At 42.1% G+C, this 20,821-nt stretch overlaps 1 protein-coding gene across 11 annotated transcripts in view; it reads left to right on the forward strand.

Moving 5' to 3' along the window:
* The window catches only part of DIP2B (disco interacting protein 2 homolog B), a 234,650-nt gene that overhangs the window by 166,011 nt on the left and 47,818 nt on the right, over positions 1-20,821 (forward strand). For all 11 annotated transcript variants that reach the window (XR_014803180.1, XR_014803179.1, XR_014803183.1 and 8 more), the window contains 10 exons: positions 1,949-2,059; positions 3,700-3,823; positions 4,404-4,513; positions 8,042-8,144; positions 9,831-9,895; positions 12,563-12,656; positions 13,410-13,529; positions 14,755-14,869; positions 16,214-16,353; positions 18,729-18,865. Coding sequence is in view for 6 of the 11 variants with exons in the window: in XM_084955587.1 (XP_084811713.1) it covers positions 1,949-2,059; positions 3,700-3,823; positions 4,404-4,513; positions 8,042-8,144; positions 9,831-9,895; positions 12,563-12,656; positions 13,410-13,529; positions 14,755-14,869; positions 16,214-16,353; positions 18,729-18,865 (1,119 nt within the window). In the remaining 5 variants the exon portion in view is untranslated. The remainder of the gene's footprint in view (positions 1-1,948; positions 2,060-3,699; positions 3,824-4,403; positions 4,514-8,041; positions 8,145-9,830; positions 9,896-12,562; positions 12,657-13,409; positions 13,530-14,754; positions 14,870-16,213; positions 16,354-18,728; positions 18,866-20,821) is intronic.

Raw genomic sequence — 20,821 nt, forward strand, 5'->3', positions numbered from 1 at the left:
TTATTCTTAGAAAATGGAAATGGTTTGGCTCCAGGCTAGGTTATAATTCTTGCATTTATAGTTTGAAGATATTCATGTGTTTCTTTCTGCAGTAAATTCTTGAGGTACTAATGAAAATAAAGATAAACGTAAATATTTCAATATTTAGACAACAAAAATAGCAATCAAATTTACTCTTTGATTAAATGCCCCTTAAAACTTTTAAAACAATTTTCTGGGATTCTATGTAGAAAGGAAGGAAGACTTAGGTTACTTCTAAGAAGAAACAAATTGAAATCATTAATTTTTTCTTTAATTGGAGCTGCCATTAAAAACAATTGTTCTTAATATTTTTCCCACTTTCTAAATATAATTACTTCTAATCATCAAACATGATTTTTCATGTATATATAACTGATCCACTTTGCTATAAACATGACACTGATACAACAGTGTAAATCAATTGCACCCCAATAAAAATTTTTTAAATAAAGTAAATAAGTCACAGAAATATAATGTACAGCACAGAGAGTATAAGCAGTGATTATATTTTAAAAATTCCCTTTTCATTTGGAATTGTAGAATGAAACACCAACTACATATACAACAGAATTTGTCATAGTAGACTCATAATTACAGAAGATCCTAAACTAGCCTTTTAAAAATACTTTTGCATTATGGCAAAAGGTATCTAAAGTATGACTTTCACTTACAAGGATGACATGTGAGTGTTTCCTAATATTTACTGAATCCTGAGGTGGTAATTTTGTGTCTTCCTAAAGACATGGACGCTTGTGTGCAGAAAGGAAAGGGGTTGTTTAAATGTCTTGTGGCGTTAGTATTTTTTAGAACTCCAGAAAGTTCGGGATTGAATTTATCTTGGGAGGGAGTTAAGAAAATTTGAAAGGAAGAGAAGGGAAAACAAGAGTCCAGTAACATAATTGAAGTTTCAAATGTTAGTCTGCAAATATCCAAGCTAGGTAGCAAACTCCACACCAATAGTGACTTCTGTGTTTCTGCACTTCCTGAGTAAATAGGAAGAGTCAGTTATCCTGGGGATATGCTACAGATGAGTTCACGGGTTTGAACACATTATGGAGGTTTCACTGTTTTATCTTTTGTAAATGAATTAACTTTATATCCATAATGGTTTCTGTCAGTATTGCTTACCCTTAATACCAAATGCCTTCTTGCCAGAATGCTTGCATTATTGGTTAAGTGAGTAAGCATTAAAGCAATAAATTTGTTAAAAAGTTAAGAAGGCTTCAGTTTTGCCCTAAGGTGATAATTAAGTCCATCAATGTTTGTAGGTTCTTTCTGAGAGATATAAGGCTTATTCTTTAATATACTAGTCTATCTAGAGAAATCCATCACATTTATTTTATTGCTTTAGCTCTGCACTGAAGTAAATTGCCTAAGGTTTCACAAGTAATTACCACTTAAGGTGAGTTCTTTTTTTTTGTCTTTCTAGGGCCACACCCATGGCATATGGAGGTTCCCAGGCTAGGGGTCGAATTGGAGCTGTAGCCACCAGCCTACACCACAGCCACAGCAACGCCAGAGCTGAGCCACATCTGTGACCTACACCACAGCTCACGGCAATGCCGGATCCTTAACCCACTGAGCGAAGCCAGGGATCCTCATGGATGCTAGTCCGATTCCTTTCCAGTGAGCCACGACGGGAACTCCAAGGTGAGTGCTTTCCTTGCTCAGTCACCGGTGAAAAGTTCTTAGGGTGATGATGAGGAATTACATTATAGTCCCCAAATTGTGTCTGGTACAATCACGGCAGTGACAGAGCTCTTTTTTTAGACTTGTGCCTCCTTCATGGTAACTAAGTCCTTTAGGCTATTGAGTAGTTTGATTTATTATGTTCATGATAAATGTTATATAAATGTATCAGGCAGTGACATCAGAAGCATTCGTCTGCTTTTATTCCTCTGTCATTGAACACCATTGTGCATTTTAGGTAGCCCTGGTTTACCCCAACAATGATCCCGTCATGTTTATGGTGGCTTTTCATGGATGTCTCCTGGCAGAAGTGATTCCTGTGCCTATAGAGGTACCTCTTACCAGAAAGGTAACAGTGCTAAACTTAAGACAGTTGTACCCTTATGTGACGTGACAGGCATTGGGTTCTTGGGTCAGTTGACTGATTTACAACATTAGAAACAGTCTGACCATTTTCTTAAGTACTTAGCTTCACTTTCTAAAAACATAAAAGTTGTAGGACATTTATTTATTAATAGCTATAAGTTTCATGAAATAACATGTTTTCAACTAAGATAGGATTTTTGTAATATGTGTGTGGGTATGTGTGTGTATCACTTAAAAATCTTGGGCACATTCTTGATTTTTCAACAATTACCATTTATGAAGAATACCATTCTTGCTTCAGAGATAATCCATATTTACAATAGGTGAAACCTTTCTGTAAAGGAATTTCCTTTAATTGTATCATAACATCTAGGATTTCCAGTAAGTCAAAGGGTGATGCAGTGATGTCATGGTACTACTCTCAGGTGTAGGATTTACTTTTTTTTTTTAATTTTTATTTTTTTTGTCTTTTTGTCTCTTCAGGGCCAGACCCGCAGCACATGGAGGTTCCCAAGCTAGGGGTCCAATTGGAGCTGCAGCCGCCGGCCCACGCCAGAGCCACAGCAACGCCAGGTCCGAGCTGCGTCTTCGACCTACATACACCATAGCCCATGGCAACACCCGGTCCCCAACCCACTGAGCAAGGCCAGGGATTGAACCCGCATCCTCATGGATGTTAGTCAGGTTCGCCAACCGCCAAGCCACAACGGGAACTCCCAGTATAGGATTTACTTTCACAGCACATCAGCCCTACTAAAATGAAGCATACGAAGCAAGTATCAAAGTTTAACCAAATGATTTCTCCATGAGTTGTTTGACCCTTATTTTCTCATGTAGTTTATTGTTGATGATGATCACAAATACGGTAGAGACTGTGGGTTTACAAGAAAAAAGTTATTTTCTGAAAGAAAGAAAAAACAAATTGGTAACATCTCTGAAACTCTAGCTGATGGGATATGGTGTCTTTAGATTGATCAGGAAATCATAGGGTTTTTCGTAAATTATTAAGTTGGCAGTGTTCATGTGGTTTCATAATGATACTTTTAAGATGACATTTTAATGGAAATGCTTTAGGCTGTATCTTTTGGTATTTTTCTCTGCCGTCATTTTAAGGCTTAAATCTACCTCCTTTAAAATAAAATAATAAGCAGTATATGGACTGGGGTATAACCGTCCATTCACTTTCATGATAAATTTGGACATTTGGTATCCATTTACATTGTTTACCTTGTTCTGACCTGAACTGCTTTGCTTTTGGATTGAGGGATGTGGCTCAGTCAAGACAACTTAACTGTGTTCACTTTTATTTCATTTGACTGAGATTAATCTAAAAGAAGTGCATGGCTCACCTTTGAGTAAATGGTCACACTTGGCTGGTATATTCATCATTTGCAATGTCAGATTAATAAAATGTTTGCTTTACACTTGGGAAATCATTGTATTATAGAAATTATTTGGGAGAACATATTGTCACTGGATTTTGACACCTGCCAGATATTGGGAGGTGGTGGTGGGGTCCGTGAATGCATCACACAGGTGCGAGGGCATTACTAAGTGTCCGGTTTTGGCCTTGGGTGTGCTCACGTTCACTCCCCTGCTGTGCGCATTATCTTTTCTTCACAGGATGCTGGAGGGCAGCAGATTGGCTTCTTGCTAGGAAGCTGCGGTATTGCCTTAGCTCTTACTAGTGAAGTTTGTCTAAAGGGATTGCCAAAAACCCAGAATGGAGAAATTGTACAGTTTAAAGGTTAGTAATATGTGTACCTGAATTATTAGTTAAAAGTTAAAGCTGAGTGCTTTAATTCGTGTCTTAACAATAGCTAAGTACTTAACATACATTTTCTTATTTAATTCTCGCAATATTATGAAGTAGGTACCATTATTATCCCCGTTTTACAGGTGAGGAAACTTGAGACACAGAGAGGTTAAGTAACTTGCCCAAAGTCACAGCTAATAAATGGCAGAGCAGCGATTTGAACCCAAATCTGATTCCACAGCCCACACCCTTAAACTTTATACTGATGTTTGGAAAAGCCACCACTCTGTTCACTAAAGCTAAATGCTACATGTAGAGACAGAGGGTAGACCACTAACCTCAGTGGCCTTCCACTGCCAAATGGACCTCCCACTTGTCGAGGTAATGTCACAGCCTGGAATTAGCGTGTGGAACAATTGTACTTTTGAAAGAAGGTATAATTGGTTATCACTAGACACTGATAAAGTATTTTACTGTTATAAAATGATCTTGATTTGGCCTCTTGATGCACATTGTGGACTCCTTTCCTAAAGGCTTAGGCAATTCAATTTTTATTTTGGGTTTGATTTAGGTTGGCCCCGGCTCAAGTGGGTTGTAACAGATTCCAAGTACCTTTCAAAGCCACCTAAAGACTGGCAACCCCACATCTCACCTGCTGGTACAGAACCAGCGTACATTGAGGTAAGTCTTGAGACTAGGACATGTATTCTGGCTTTTCTTTTGGCTTCAATGTAAAACTAACTTTTTGCTGTTTTAATGTCAGTAGATCTTCCCGGTTTGTTAGATTTCCGTCTTTCTCTTTGTAAAATGCCTTACGGTGGCCCATCTATTCTAATTATTTTTAACATAAATATGTATTCGAGAGAAAGACTGCAAAGACATTGATCCTTTCCATGTAAGAAAGTTGCAAAAAACTTAGAGAAAGTTCAGAGGTTTAAAGAAATAATTAACTGGCAGAGATATGTCTCTGCTGCTTTAGGGATGGGGGTGGGGTGATAGGAGAAGCGGGAGACTAGAGAAGTGAGAAGGAAAAATAGCTGTGCTTGAAAAGAACAAATAGATAAAGAGCTGAAGTTCCTGTTGTGGCTCAGTGGTTACGAATCTGACTAGTATCCAGGAGGATGCGGGTTCAATTTCTGTTGTCACTCAGAGGTTTAAATTTCAGCATTGCTGCGAGTTGTGGTAGGTCGCAGAAGGTCGCAGACGCAGCTCAGATCCTGCTTTGCTGTGGCTGTGGCTTAAGCTGGCAGCTGCAGCTTCAATTTGACCCCTAGCCTGGGAATTTCCATATGCCATCGGTGCAGTCCTAAAAAGCAAAAAAAGAGAGAGAGAGATAAAGAGCAAGATGGCTAGAGGGATTGTAATAATATAATTCAGTTAAAATATAGAGCCCTCCTGCATACCAGGCACTGGGCCAAGTGCTTTAAATGCATTATCCCAATCAATCCACACAAGTGCCCTGTGAGGTTGTTATTAAACCCGCTTTGTAATGAGGAGACTGAGACTTGAACTAACTTGAGTAACCAGCCAGAGGTTTATGTAAAACCTTTGACTCAAACATGGCAGATTTGGGACTCAAAGTCACATCTGTTTTACTCTAAAAGCTATGCCTTTGAGTACTCTGCCTCTTGCCTGAAACATAATAGTAAATGCTCACTAACTGTTTGCTAAATTGGTGAATAAACATTAATAAAATTTTTTTGAAGGTTTGGGGAAAAAAATCCATGCAACCTTGAGCCCTGGGGTGATAACTTCGGCTATAAAAGGAAGAGAGTGGGCAGTAACTTTGAGACGTAATGAATGTGGTGATATTGGATGCAAGGAGGATTGCTTTTAAAGGTGGAAGGGATCAGGAGTTACCCTTGTGGCTCAGTGGGTTACAAACCTGACTAGTATACATGAGGATTCAGGTTCGATCCCTGGCTCGGTGGGTTAGGGATCCAGCGCTGCCAGGAGCTGTGGTGTAGGTCGCAGATGCAGCTCACATCCCGTGTTGCTGTGGCTGTGGTGTAGGCTGGCAACTGCATCTCCGATTTGACTCCTAGCATGGGAACTTCCATATGCTGCAGGTACGGCCCTAAAAAGGAGAAAAAAAAAAAAAAAAAAAAAGATGGAAGGGATCTGAGTATGTTTAAATGACAGACAAGTAAACAGACAAGCTTATTAAAATACCAAATTTAGCAACCAGTTCTTAATCTGTATCATCTCTCTGTGATGACATTGTTCACCTCTTTTTCTTCTTTAAAACTGCTCACTGACTCTCTAGCTACTCACTGACCACTCCTTTTCAGTCTTCTTTAGCGGTTCTTCTGAAACGGGAAGTGCCCTTCATTATGTGGCACTTGCTTAGCTCTCTGGCTTCAGCTGCAACTGTCCCCTACATTTCTAGGCTTCTGCTGTTCTGAATTAACTTGAAGTTTGCACTTGGGACCCTCTTATTACACACAGAACACTGCTAGTGAGTTTCAAGCATCCTGAGCATAACAGGGAGCTATTAAAGTGTTGTCAGCAGAGGAATGAAAAGAATAAAGATATTGCGAAAAGATTTGTGTGGCGGGGTTAAGAAGGGAAACAAGGAGCTTTTATAGTTAACCAGGTGAGCTCAAGTTGGTGGTGATGGGGATGAAGGAAAAATGGATGGAGTTGAGAGACAGTCTGAAGTAGAAGACGCAGGGCTTGGGGTTCCCATTGTAGCTCAGCGGTAGCAAACCCAACCAGTATCCATGAGGATGTGGCCTCAATCCCTGGCCTTGCTTCAGTGGGTTATGGATCCAGCGTTGCCATGAGCTGTGGTGTAGGTCACAGAATGCAGCTCAGATCCCCTGCTGCTGTGACTGTGACATAGGCTGGCAGCTGCAGCTCCCATTCAACCCCTAGCCTGGGGACTTCCATTTGCTGAGAGTTCAGCCCCAAAAAGAAAAAAAAAAAGAAGAGGCAGGGTTTACCGACCTACTCCGGAGAGGGAGGAGGTAAGAAAGACACTCAGATTTCTCACTTGGACAACTAGGTAGATGATGGCATCCTTCACTAAGATAGAAAATTCAGGAGTTCCTGTTGTGACGCAGGGGTAACAAACGTGACTAGTATCTATGAGGATGCAGGTTCGATCCTTGGCCTCGCTCAGTGTGTTAAGGATCTGGCGTTGCTGTGAGCAGCAGTGTAGGTCGCAGATGTGGCTTGGATCTAGCGTGGCTATGGCTGTGACGTAGGCCGGCAGCTACAGCTCTGATTCAGCCCCTAGCCCGGGAACATCCATATGCTTTGGGGGTATGGCCCCAAAAAAGACAAAAAGAAAAAGATAAAAAATACGGCAAGAAGAATTTTCATGGGCAGGGGGTGGGGTGTTGGCTGTGTTGGGTTTCACAGAACTGTGGGTCTCTCAAGCAGATCAGTTGACCTGAGTCTGGATCTCTGGAGAGAGGTGTAGCTTGGAGCTAGAGAATCAGGAGTCATCAGTTATTCACCTGATTAAACAAAGTAAAAAGAGAAGAGGAAGAACAGAACTTTCAGGGAATGGCAGCATGCAAGGGATGGGCACAGGAAGTGGAAGGGGCGGGGTAGAGAGAGAGAGTATGAGTAGGAAAGAGTGTCGTAAAAGCCAAGGAAGGCGAAAGTGTCAAGAAAGGTATCAGATGTTACTGAAAGGCCTGGGAAAGTAAAATATGCAATATGTCCTTTTGATTTAACAACAAAAAAGTGGCTGATCTTGGTTAAAAAAAAAAAAGCAGCTTCGTTGGAGCATTGTGGTGAAAACAAAATTATAGTTGACTCTTTTGTAGAAATGAACGGGCCATTTCTCAGTCTCCCCTCTCAACCCGGAGCTGCTGATAGACGACCACAGCTCACGCACCTTTAACTCTGCCTGCCGTGCTTGTGTGTGTTTTTGGGTACTCTGCTTCTGTTAATTCAACTCAAGTCACTTGTTTGTTTTAGCTCCTTTAGCAGCCACTTCACACTGCTGACTAATTAAACTTTGAAGACTTACTCACACGTACTTTTGTTGAGCTTTGTCATTCCCCAGTCGTATCTTTGGGTGATTAGAATCGGGGCCCTAGTACGTAGCCTCAGATATTTGTATGAAATGTTAAACTCAGCCCATCGCCATGGCCTTTCTAGGTTTCATTCTTGGATTCTACTTTTGTCATTTGAAATAACCCATTTTATTGTTTTTTATGTTTTTTGTTTTTTGTGATTTTTTTTTTTTTCTAGTATAAAACAAGCAAAGAAGGGAGTGTCATGGGAGTTACAGTGTCCCGCCTTGCAATGTTGTCTCACTGCCAAGCTCTGTCCCAGGCCTGCAATTATTCTGAAGGTCAGACTTTATCCCATGACTGCCTGCATTGTGAGCTCAGATGTGTGTGACTGCGAGCAGAGTGCTGGGTGACTGGATTCCAGTTAACGACCGCATTCAGAGGGAGATGTTCTGAGACACATTCCTGGCTTGCTTTTGCTTTCTTCTTTTTCACAAATATGCTGTAATTGAAAGGAACTAACATTCTGGGCAGACCACATATGTAAAGCATAATGTCTAGAGTGGAGATGTGGAAAACTAATTAAAACCATGTGTTTATTTGCTGTGGAATGCCATCTCCCTGTGCATATGGAGCTGCCACCAGCTATACATTGGGAGTCAGAGTCAGAGAAATTCTGCTACCAGAAAGCATAAATTAGTAGCTCCCATTGTCACTCTGCGGGTTAAGAATCTGACCAGCATCCATGAGGATACAGATTTGATCCCTGGCCTCGATCAGTGGTTTAAGGATCTGGTGTTGCCACAACCTGTGGCATAGGTTGCAGATTGGCTTGGATCCTGTGTTACTGAGGCTGTGGCGTAGGCCTCAGCTTTAGCTCCAATTTAACCCCTAGCCTGGGAACTCCCTCATGCCGCAGGTTCTGCCATAAAGAGGGGGAAAAAAAAGAAAGCACAAATTAAAACACAGAAATGTATTCTGGATTATCAGACTTTGGATGTGTTGATAATATTGTGTAATGACTATTTCCCTTAGATTATTCCTCACAATATTAATTTTTAATGTTTGATTTTCCTTTCATAGAATGAAACATTAGTACATGCTCTTAGAGCAGCATTATAGAGCTGCATTCTTGTCTGATAAAGAAAAAATGTAGGAGTTACCATTGTGGTTCAGTGGTAATGAACCCAACTAGGATCAATGAGGACTTGGGTTCAATCCCTGGCCTCGCTCAGTGGGTTAAGGGTGTGGCATTTCCATGAGCTGTGATGTAGGTCGCAGACTCGGCTCAGATCCAGCGTTGCTGTGGCTGTGGCATAGACCAGCAGCTGCAACTCTGACTCAACCCCTAGCCTGGGAACTTCCATATGCCTCAGGTGCAGCCCTAAAAAGCAGAAAAGAAAAGAAAAAAGAAAAAATGTAGTGAAATCAGTCAAAATGCCAAGAGGATGATTGATTGAATTATAGTGCATTCATATAGGTTTATACTCTGAGGTATTAAAGCTCATATTCTTCAATATTAAAGATTGTTTCAGTATACATTAAGTGGAAATAAATTAGATACAGAGCAATATGTGGCAATTTTGTTATGTCTGATCTCTCTGTAAGTGTATAAACTTAGAAGTACACCTGCATGTATATAAACATAGCATATAGATGCATACGTACACCAAGGTTTTTTATTTTTTCTAGGAAGTATAGTTTTTTACATGCTCTTGTGAAACTTCCAAAGCTTCTGAAGTAAACATGTATTCCTTATATAGTTAGGAAAAAAATTACTGTCTCAAAGACAGTGCCTACATCAAAGAATTCCAAACTCATTTTCTCTTCTGTAACCATGTCACCCTGGGATCAGCTCCCCAGCCAAATTGAGGGGACCCTCAAGGACTCAGAAGACCCAGAGAGCTTTTAGTAGTTTCTGTAAAAGTACCAAATCAGTTGTTCATAGAGACAATTGACATAATTTTGCTCTTTAACATTAAAGGTAATTTCTTTGTGGTTTTTTCCCCCTGCTTTTCCTATTTTAGGAGAAACAGTAGTAAATGTTTTGGACTTTAAGAAAGATGCTGGGCTATGGCATGGCATGTTTGCGGTAAGCTACATAGAATTAAGGCTTTTGGTGTAAATTGTGCTTATGATTTAGATCATTGTGTGTGCTGTGTAACCACAAGCATCTTTCAGTGCTTGTTTGAAATTTAAGCCAAAAGATCACTAATGTTTTCCAGGTGAATTTGATTTTGTGATACAAATGGTAATTTTTTTTAAAGGGGAATATAATTCTATCTCTTCTTCACTGTGTGGGTCATACCTTTCCATAACAGTATGTAAGAGAACTTAAGACCAAAAAAATTAAAAACATTTGCTATGATGGCTCAAAGCTTAAAAACTCTACATAAGACTGTTCTTTAATGATTTTTTTTTAAACTGTGTTTGAGGGTTACCTCTTTTCTGGAGAAAAGATTACATGAATATGTCTAGAACTTTGCAACTGTGGGTAATTAACCTTGCCACTGGACAAAATGTCTTGAATGGCTCTATGCCGCAATGCAAGAATAGCATTAACAAGATAGATCAGGCTACTTTCCATAATACAGGAACAGGTAACTTAGGTGCTAAGGGAGTTAGAAAAAGGCGAGTTCCTCTCAGCTGTGGCCTCAGTTTTTATGCAAGAAGTGATAGCTGACTGGGACTGAAAAATCGGTTAGATGTAGCCCACATAGAGATGTTTGGGGGTGGAATCAGAGGAGGGACATTTCAAGCGGGAAAAGCTGCATATGTGGCCTGCTGATTAGGAGGGGAGAGAGAAGAGATACAGGATCCCAGAACTGAAAGGACAAATGAAGCTTGGGGAAGAGGAGCGGGACCCCTTTTCTCCAAGGACCCCTCAAGTTAGTAAAAACCTGGTGGTCCCTTGGTGGCTCAGCAGATTAAGGATCCAGTATTGTTACTGCTGTGACTCAGATCTGCAGCTGTAGCATGGGTTCGATCCCTAGCCCCAGAATTTCTGCACATCAGAGCAGTCAAAAAAAAAAAAAAAAAAAGTAAAAGCATTTATTCCTTGAGCATATATACTTTCTAGTTCTTTTCTGAAGCCCTTCCCCTTTTAGGTTGTTTTGTTTTGTTTTTTGCTCTTTATGACCACACGTGGGGCCTATGGAAATTCCTAGGCTAGGGGTCTAATTGGAGCTGCAGCTGCCGGCCTACACCACAGCCGCAGCAACACCAGATCCAAGCCAAGTCTGCGACCTACACCACAGCTCATGGCAACACAGGATCCCTAACCCACTGGGCAAGACCAGAGATCGAACCCGCAACCTCATGGTTACTAGTCGAATTCGTTTCCACTGAGCCACAACAGGAACTCCATTATTTTTTTTTATCAGAGGTTGAAAAACCTTTTGAGGAGTTTGAGGGAATCTTCTCTCCGTGATACACAGAACAAGATAAGAGCATGTGTGAAGAAGTGGTTATAAACACCATTCTTTCCCTGAAATACAAAAGTTTGACAGCATAGCTAGAAACTTGGGGGAGAGAGGAAAAAGTGGTTGACAGTGGCATCTTGTTATCTTTGGACCACTTGGGTGCTAAACAAAAGGGCCATCTAAATACCAAGACTTAGTTACCATGTCAGGCTGAGTCTCCTTGGGGACAGGGCATCCTGGTGTGTTTGATTTGGGTGGCAGGAGAGACACCAGATTGCATGACACCCTCAGGTTCCTCAGCTTTATCTACTCAGACACCTCACAGGTCTGGGCAGGACCTCCTGTAAGCAACAGGGAAGCCCTGATTTCTTGCTGTGTAAGATGCAGCCCTTCATGGTATGTGGCAAGCATGAGCATGATGAAAGCACATCGCTCTTGGAGGGCAGTTTGGCAGTTATCTGTTCACTTTAAAAAGCACACATCCTGGAGTTCCCATCGTGGCACAGCAGAAAAGGAATCTAACTAGGAACCATGAGGTTGCAGGTTCCATCCCTGGCCTCGATCAGTGGGTTAATGATCCCAAATTTCTGTGAGCTGTGGTGTAGATCACAGCCGAGGCTCGGATCTGGCGTTGCTGTGGCTTTGGCGTAGGCCGGCAGCTACAGCTCCGATTGGACCCCTAGCCTGGGAACTTCCATATGCCACCAGTGCGGCCCTAAAAAGACCAAAAAAAAAAAAAAAAAAAAAAAAAAAGACTCAGCAATACAGCTTTCCTGTATCTGCCCTAGAGAAACACACTTGCCCATGGGCCTAGGGAAATGAGTATAAATATGGATTGTGTCTATCAGCAACAACAACAAAGTTGTTGGTAATAGGGAAATGCCTGAACAGATTGTGGTATAGTCATACCTTGGAATACTATGGAGCAGTTCCAAAAATTATGTCTCTCTTATACTGATGTGCATAGATTTAGCTCTAAACAATTTAAGTGAAAAAAAAGCACATTGCAGATAGATGTATAGTATGATGCCTTTTGTTAAAAAATACTTTTATTTTTCTGTGGGAACAAATATATATCTGTGAATACATAGAAAAAGGACTGGAAGGATCCATGCCAGGTTCGTAACAGTGATTATTTCTGAGGAGGAAAGGAGGACACTGTGTTTGAGAATGGATAGCAAAGGAGGCTTCAACCTTATAGTTCGTATTTTAGATTTTTTTTTTCAAAGAGCATGTATTGGAGTGTTGCGTAGTTAACATTGTTAATAAAATATCAGTTCAGTTTTAAAATTCTAAGATGTTTTAGGTATGACTTTCTATCTTTGTTTGCTTTTCAGAATGTAATGAATAAGATGCACACCATTAGTGTGCCCTACTCGGTTATGAAGACCTGCCCTCTCTCTTGGGTCCAAAGAGTACATGCCCACAAAGGTAGTTACACACACACCCAAGCTTTAATTATGTGACTGTGTGAACTAAGATTGCAGGGATTTTCAAATTGTTCTTCTAAAGACAGAACTCTATGCCTTGGTGCTGTGATGGATTTTAAAGTTCAGTTACTATAAAATTAGATATGTTTTCTAGCTCATCTCACTTGATGTCATCTCACTTGATGTACTTTATTCTTTTTTTCTTTCTTTCTTTTTTAGGGCCATACCCGGGGCATATGGAGGTTCCCAGGCTAGGGGTCTAACTGGAGCTATTGCTGCCAGCCTACAGCACAGCCACAGAAATGTCAGATCCGAGCCGTGTCTGCGACCTATACCACAGCTCACGGCAACGCCAGATCCTTAACCTCCTGAGCAAGGCCAGGGATGGAACCCAAAACCTCATGGTTCTAGTCGGATTCGTTAACCACTGAGCCAAGACGGGAACTCCTATACTTTGTTCTTAAGAATTGAGATGACTGTGCCTGAATCTGAGCCCTGAATTATATATATTGGGTGCTTTGGTGTTCAGGGCTTCCACGGCCTCCCTGCAGGCCACAGTGAGCAAGACAGTCATGCGTCCAGTCAGTTCCCTGTGACCTCAGAGCACCTGGCACAATTTCTTTGAAACCTTTTTTATTTTCTCTGAGTGACCATCTCATGATTCCTAAAATAAGGAAAAATGTCTTTATTACAGTATATTAAATATCTACCAATTTTAGCACGCATGTTGACTTTATCCCCTTTGCATTCATAGCCAAGGTGGCTTTAGTGAAATGCCGAGACTTGCACTGGGCTATGATGGCACATCGGGACCAGAGAGATGTGAGCTTGAGTTCCCTCCGGATGTTGATCGTGACTGATGGAGCTAATCCCTGTGAGTATTTCCAGAGTGTCAGTCTGGGGATAGCCTTCGCTTAGGTAGGTTGAGGTTTTCACCCCCTTCTGTAAGCACTTTTTTAAAAAAAACATCTGTATTGAGAGATAATTCACATACCATAAAACTCACTCACGTAAAGTACAGTTTTGTGTTTCAGTACATTCACAGTTACACAGCTGTAACCATCGACCTAAGTTTAGAACGTCGTTATCCCCGAGAGAAATCCTGCGCCCATTAGTAGTCCCTCCCCGGTTCTCATCCTCTGTCCCCCAGCCCTAGGCAACTGCTAACCTACTCCCTGCCTCTCTCTGTTTACCTATTTTTGACATTTCTTATAAATGTAGTCGTGCTGTATGCAGTCTTTTGTGCCTGGCTCCTTTCCTTCCGCGTACTGTAAGGGTTCATCCATGTTGTAGCATGCGTCTGTACTTTACTCTTTTTTATAGCCGTGTCATAGTCCATTGTATAGATAGGCTACGTTTTTATGTAGTCATTTGTCATTTGGTGGAGCTATAGGCTTCTGAAACCACTCCTTGCTCACTCATTTAAGTCCTTTCATGTAAATAAAAAAAAAGGCGGTAAGAAGGTGACTTGATGTAACCACATGTCCAAACTTTATGTAAATTCCCTGTCAGCAAATCAAAGGAGTTTTCAAAAGTTTTTAGAGCTCTTATTCTCTCACCTCCTTTTCCCCACACACACCTCCTCCAGGGTAGAATCGGGTAAAGCGTTAGACACTACTCTGTTCTTTGTTATCAGCGGATTTTGTCAGTAGTCTCAGTGATCATCCTGATGTGAAACCCAGACCCAGGACTGACCTTGATGAGAAACAAGTCAGAGAACACATGACGCGGATGGAACGAAGCCAGAATATTAATAGAATTGAGCCCTGGCTAAAATGCAGTGGTTACTTCAGGAAGCGTTGCTTGCTTCCAAACCGGCTGCCTGTTGCCTGCAGTGCATCTCTGCTGTTGCTTGGGCAGTTTGGTAGGAGCAGCCTTCTTCTAAGTTGTAACTTTAAACAGTGTCAGTGACCTTTCTTGGGCTGGATGAGCATGCATTTGTCCTTGAAACCTATCAGCCATCTCACAGGCACAGTAGAGTATTTGCATGGAATTAATTACTCACATATAAATGTGTCGACTTTCTACCATTTACCAGTTTCCTGCAGTAATGAAAATCACATTTTCAGCTTTCAAGTTGATCTGTTTCAACTCCTCAGGGTCTGTGTCATCCTGTGATGCCTTCCTGAGTCTGTTCCAAAGCCATGGTCTGAAACCTGAGGCCATCTGTCCATGTGCTACTTCTGCTGAAGCCATGACAGTTGCAATCCGCAGGTATTGTTCAGAATGTTCGTTCTCTTGATGTCTGTTACAGCTTCAATCAAATGTGCAGAATTGACCAGGTAGTGACAAGGGGTATGATCTAATTTTCTGCTTCATAAACCTGAAAGTGAAAATGACTTTGTATGGCAGTTGGAGGCATTTCATTTTTCCCTCTCCTGGTAAATTGAAATTTTACATTAATTATTCTCATCTCATATTTGTGAGTTAGTTTTCTTTTTCTCTTGTTTTGCTTTTCAGAATCCTTAGTTAGACTAGAAATAGACTGGTTTTTTTTTGGCTTTTGGCTTTTGGCTTTTTAGGGTTGCACCTGCGGCACATGGAGGATACCAGGCTAGGGGTCCAGTCAGAGCTACGGCTGCTGGCATACGCCAGAGCCACAGCAACGTCGGATCCGAGCCTTGTCTTCGACCTACGCCACAGCTCACGGCAACACTGCATCCCATCCTAGTGGGATTTGTTTCTGCTGTACCATGACAGGAACTCTGAAATAGACTGTTCTTGATTGTGGCTTATGTATAGAAAGTAGTATACCCAAGCCAATATATTCTTTGTCTTTTTTATTTATTATTTATTTATTTATTTATTTTTTTGTCTTTCTATGGCCAAACCTGCGGCATATGGAGGTTCCCAGGCTAGGGGTTTAATCAGAGTTGCTGCCGGCCTACGCCAGAGCCACAGCAACGCCAGATCCGAGCCACATCTGCGACCTACACCACAGCTCACCACAACACCAGATCCTTAACCCACTGAGCGAGGCCAGGGATTGAACCTGAAACCTCAAGGTTCCTAGTCAGATTTGTTTCCACTGCGCCACGACGGGAACTCCATAAGCCAGTATATTCTTTTTTTTTTTTTTTTTTTTTTTTGTCTTTTTGCCATTTCTAGGGCCGCTCCTGCAGCATATGGGGTTCCCAGGCTAGGGGTCGAATTGGAGCTGTAGCCACTGGCCTACGCCAGAGCCACAGCAACGCCAGATCCGAGCCACATCTGCAACCTACACCACAGCTCACCACAACACCAGATCCTTAACCCACTGGGCAAAGCCAGGGATCGAACCTGCAAATTCATGGTTCCTAGTCGTATTCGTTAACCACTGAGCCACAACGGGAACTCCTAAGCCAATATATTCTTAACAACTGATTAAAATTTACTTTTTCAACCCAAATGATTGTTGACTATGCTTTGCGTATGTGAGTTTGATTAATTTGGCATGTTTTTGGTAGAGAAAATGAGTTGTGTGTGTGTGGTAGCCAGAGGAAGTTTCCTTTCCTATATTCATATTTTTCTCTTAGTATCATTCAACTTAGCAAATTTGATGGTTTATTTTGTTTCCAGGCCTGGAGTTCCAGGGGCCCCTTTGCCGGGAAGAGCCATTCTCTCCATGAATGGATTGAGCTATGGGGTAATCCGAGTGAATACTGAAGATAAAAATTCAGCACTGACAGTCCAGGATGTGGGACATGTAATGCCTGGGGGTGAGTTCTCAGGAGCACTCTTTGGCTTTTCGTGAGGATTTGTCTTTAGAGACAGTGGAGCCTGAGGAAACATGAGATCCAAAACTAGGAATGTGGAGTTCCCATCATGGCTCAGTGGTTAACCAACCTGACTGGTATCCATGAGAACACAGGTTCGATCCCTGGCATTGCTCAGTGGGTTAAGGATCCATTGTTGCTGTGAGCTGTGGTGTAGGTCGCAGACACGGCTCAGATACAGGTTGCTGTGGCTGTGGTGTAGGCCAGCAGCTACAGCTGCAATTTGACTCCTAGCCTGGGAGCCTTCATATGCGGCGGGTGTGGCCCTAAGAAGACAAAAGAAAAAACAAAAAACCAAAGCTAGGAATGCAAAATTTAGTAGTCACTTATTTTCTCAAAGGCTCTCTAACATTTAAATAATTCTAATCAAATTTACCTTCCAGCAAAATTGTGTGATTTAGTTGTGAATGCCTCTGTTACCACTGTTCATGTGGAAAGCTAAGTACTGGAGTTCCTGTCATGGCGCAGTGGTTAACGAATACGACTAGGAACCATGAGGTTGCGGGTTCGATCCCTGCCCTTGCTCAGTGGGTTAAGGATCCGGCGTTGCTGTGAGCTGTGGTCTAGGTCACAGACGCGGCCTCGGATCCCGCATTGCTGTGGCTCTGGCGTAGGCCAGTGGCTACAGCTCCGATTCGACCCCTAGCCTGGGAACCTCCATATGCTGAGGGAGCGGCCCAAGAAATGGCAAAAAGACAAGAAAAAAAAAAAGAAAGAAAAGAAAGCTGAGTACTGAGTGATACTGAAGTTTTCCATTTTCCTCTGTAATTGCCACAATGTTGTGGCTGCAGAAGGGGTACACTGCTTTTTGCCTGTTAAGTTTGATTGGTGAAAGGGTAGTTCATTTAACCTGTTTCCTTCAACTTTGCAGTCATTTTTAATAAGTCACTGTCTCTAAAACTTCAACTTGCATCTGTTGTATGTTTTGTTTGTTGAATTTATTTTTTTGTTATTAGTGATTTTCTTTTTTTTTCTAAGTTTTACTGAAGTGTAGTTGATGTAGAGTGTTGTGTTAATTTCTGATGTTAAACAAAGTGATTTGGTTTTACGTATATACAGATCCATTCTTTTTCAGATTCTTTTCCCAAATAGGTTATTCCAGAATATCGGGTAGGGGTAGAAATCCCTGTGCTATAGAGCACGTCCCTGTTGGCCAGTCATTCCATATACCTCAGTGTGCAGATGCCAATTCCAAATTCCCAGTCCATCCCTCCCCCTCCCCTACCTGTCCCTTTTGGTAACCATAGTTTGTTTCCAAAGCCTATGAGTCTGTTTCTGTTCTGCAAGTAAGTTCATTTATATCCTTTTTTAGATTTCACATATAAGTGATATCATATCATCTTTGTCTTTCACTCTGACTTATTTCACTTAGTATGATAATATCTGGTTGCATCCGTGTTGCTGCAAATGGCATTATTTCATTCTTTTTTATGGTGAAGTTATATTCCATTGTATATTATGTACCATATCTTTATCTATCCATTCCTCTGTCAGTGGACATTTAAGTTGCTTCCATGTCTGATTTTTTTTTTTTTTTTTTTTTTTTTGGCCACCATGTGGCATATGGAGTTCCCAGGGCCAGGATCAGATTCAAGCTGCATTTGTGACCTATGCTGCAATTGCAGCAACACCAGATCCTCCAAACCACAGGCTGGGGATCGAACCTGTGTCCTGGTGCTGCAGAGACACTGCCTATCCCATTGCACCACAGCATGAACTCCTAAACTTATTTATTTTTTAAAAAATTATCTTTTTGGCCACGCCCATGGCATGCAGTAGTTCCCAGGCCAGGGCTCCAACCTGCACCACAGCAACAACCCGAGTATTTGCAGAATTTTTATTTATTTATTTATTTATTTATTTTCTTTTCTAGGGCTGCACCCATGGCATATGGAGATTCCCAGGCTAAGGGTCTGATTGGAGCTGTAGCCGCCGGCCTACGCCAGAGCCACAGCAACGCAGGATCCAAGCCGCATCTGTGACCTACACCACAGCTCACAGCAACGCTGGATCCTTAACCCACTGAGCGATGCCAGGGATTGAACCCACCACCTCATGCTTCCTAATCGGATTCGTTAACCACTGAGCCATGACGGGAACTCCTTTGCTGAATTTTTAAAATTATTTACCATCAGGGCTAAAAGATAGAAATTTCAGATATACCTATGTATTGTCAGGTCTTTTTTTTTTAACATTCCTGTTTGGTATTCTTACTTGAGCCATTCATTAAATGTGAAACTTTTCTGGGTTCATAAGGACAAAGTCGTTTTTGTGAAGGTTTTCCAAACTATCCCTTGACTGTGCTTTCTGTACACTAGGGATGATGTGCATTGTGAAACCTGACGGACCTCCCCAACTCTGCAAAACAGACGAAATTGGAGAAATCTGTGTCAGCTCCAGAACAGGAGGCATGATGTACTTTGGGCTTGCTGGTGTGACAAAAAATACGTTTGAGGTACATGATATTCAGGTTTGGTGGGGAAAGTGCTGGGTGAGGTCACGGTGACCACAGGGCAGCCAACCTGGCTGAGAGGAAGTAGCTCAGTATAGCCCTTGGGAGTGTGTTCTCCAGGGCTGGACTCCCGAGTCCACGCGCACTGGCTGACCTCAGGTAAGTTGTGTAACCCTTCTGTGCCCTGATTTCCTTTTCTTTTAAATGTGAGTAATCGGGAGTTCTCATTGCGGCACGGTAGAAACGAACCCAACTAGTATCTGTGAAGATGTGGGTTCAATCCCTGGCCTCACTCAGTGGGTTAAGGAACTGGCATTGCCGTGAGCTGTGGTGTGGGTCGAAGACATGGGTCGGATCCCGCATTGCTGTGGCTGTGGTGGAGGCCGGCAGCTATAGCTCTGATTAGACCTCTAGCCTGGGAGCTTCCACATGCCACAGGTACAGCCCTAAAAAGCTAGTATCTACCTCAGGGTTGCTATGACAACTAAACGAGCTAATGTTCATATAGTGCTTAGACCAGCACCTGTCACGCAGGAAGGGCTATTGTTTATCTGTTAAATATCCGTCTTTCAAGAGGAGACTTGGCAGAGCCTCCTTGTCTGCCTGCTTGCATCTCTCACAAATGTCCTATCTTAATAAATTTCTTTCTTGCCTTTTAAAAAAAAAAAAAAGAGGAGACTTGAGTGGAGTTCCCACTGTGGTGCCATGGGTTAAGGATCTGGCATTTCCGTAGCTATGGCTCGGATTCAATCCTGGCCCAGGAACTTCCGTACGCCACAGGTGTGGCCAAAAAAAGGAAAAAAAAAAAGCAAAAAAGAGTAGACTCGATTAAGCAGGCTTGTAGAGAGTAATGTAAACCAGAATGCCAACTCCCCCCCGAAAAATGAAAACCTGTCCTGTTGAGACGGCAGATTGCTCCCATTATTCAGTCTTTCAGTCGGAGAAATATTGATTGAGTGCCTTCTGTGTCTGGCACTATTGTAGATGCTTGTGGTACATCAAGAAAACAAACAAAACTCCTCAAATAGCTCATATTCCAGTGGAGCTAGTGCATCGTTTTCCTGTAGCCAGTTTGCATGTGAAGCCAAATTGCCTGGTAAGCCTGGAAATCAGAACAGGCATAATTAATTGTCTGTATTTCATAATTGGGATTAACTCACCTTGGGGTACCTTTAAGGGAACAGAAAACTCCAGTTTATGGACCATGTCCCCTTCACACTAATCGGGGCATATAGGACCACTGCCAATTTTCAGGTCTTTGGCTTCCCTTTTCTGTAATCTAGACTAGCGGTCTCAGTCTCAGTATGGCAGGGCACATCTATGTACCATGCCATTTGAAAATCAGTGCATGTAATTGGGTAATAATAGATAAAAATGGCAGGAGAGTTGTGAGTGGGGGAGTGGCTGAAAAAGGCTCCATCATCTGTGTTTACACAGGCTGCAATGGTATAACAGAAATCATTAGGGAGTTCCCATCGTGGCGCAGCAGAAACGAATCCGACCAGAAACCATGAGGTGGCAGGTTCGATCCCTGGCCTCACTCAGTGGGTTAAGGATCTGGCGTTGCCGTGAGCTGTGGTGTAGGTCGCAAATGCAGCTCAGATCCTTCATTGCTGTGGCTGTGATGTAGGCTAGCAGCTACAGCTCCGATTCAACCCCTAGCCTGGGAAACTCCATGTGCCGCAGGTGCAGCCGTAAAAAGACAAAAGACGGGGGGAAAAATATATATATATATATCATTTAATGTCTATTATTACCACCACCATCGTACTCCTACATTCTTCGCCTGCCTTCAGAAATTGTGACCAATTCACAATTGGAAGTGGACATTCATAGACTTTTTTTTGGCTTTTTAGAGCTGCACTCTTGGCATATGGAAATTCCCAGGCTAGGGGTCAAATCCAAACTACAGCTGCTGGCCTATGCCAGAGCTACAACAACGCCAGGTCCGAGCCTCGT

This window comes from Sus scrofa, chromosome 5 (assembly GCF_054392235.1).
Source record: "Sus scrofa isolate SSC_HxYL_T2T_F1_AM1 chromosome 5, Sscrofa_HxYL_maternal_Yorkshire_Landrace_v2.0, whole genome shotgun sequence".
NCBI classification, from domain to species: Eukaryota; Metazoa; Chordata; class Mammalia; order Artiodactyla; family Suidae; genus Sus; species Sus scrofa.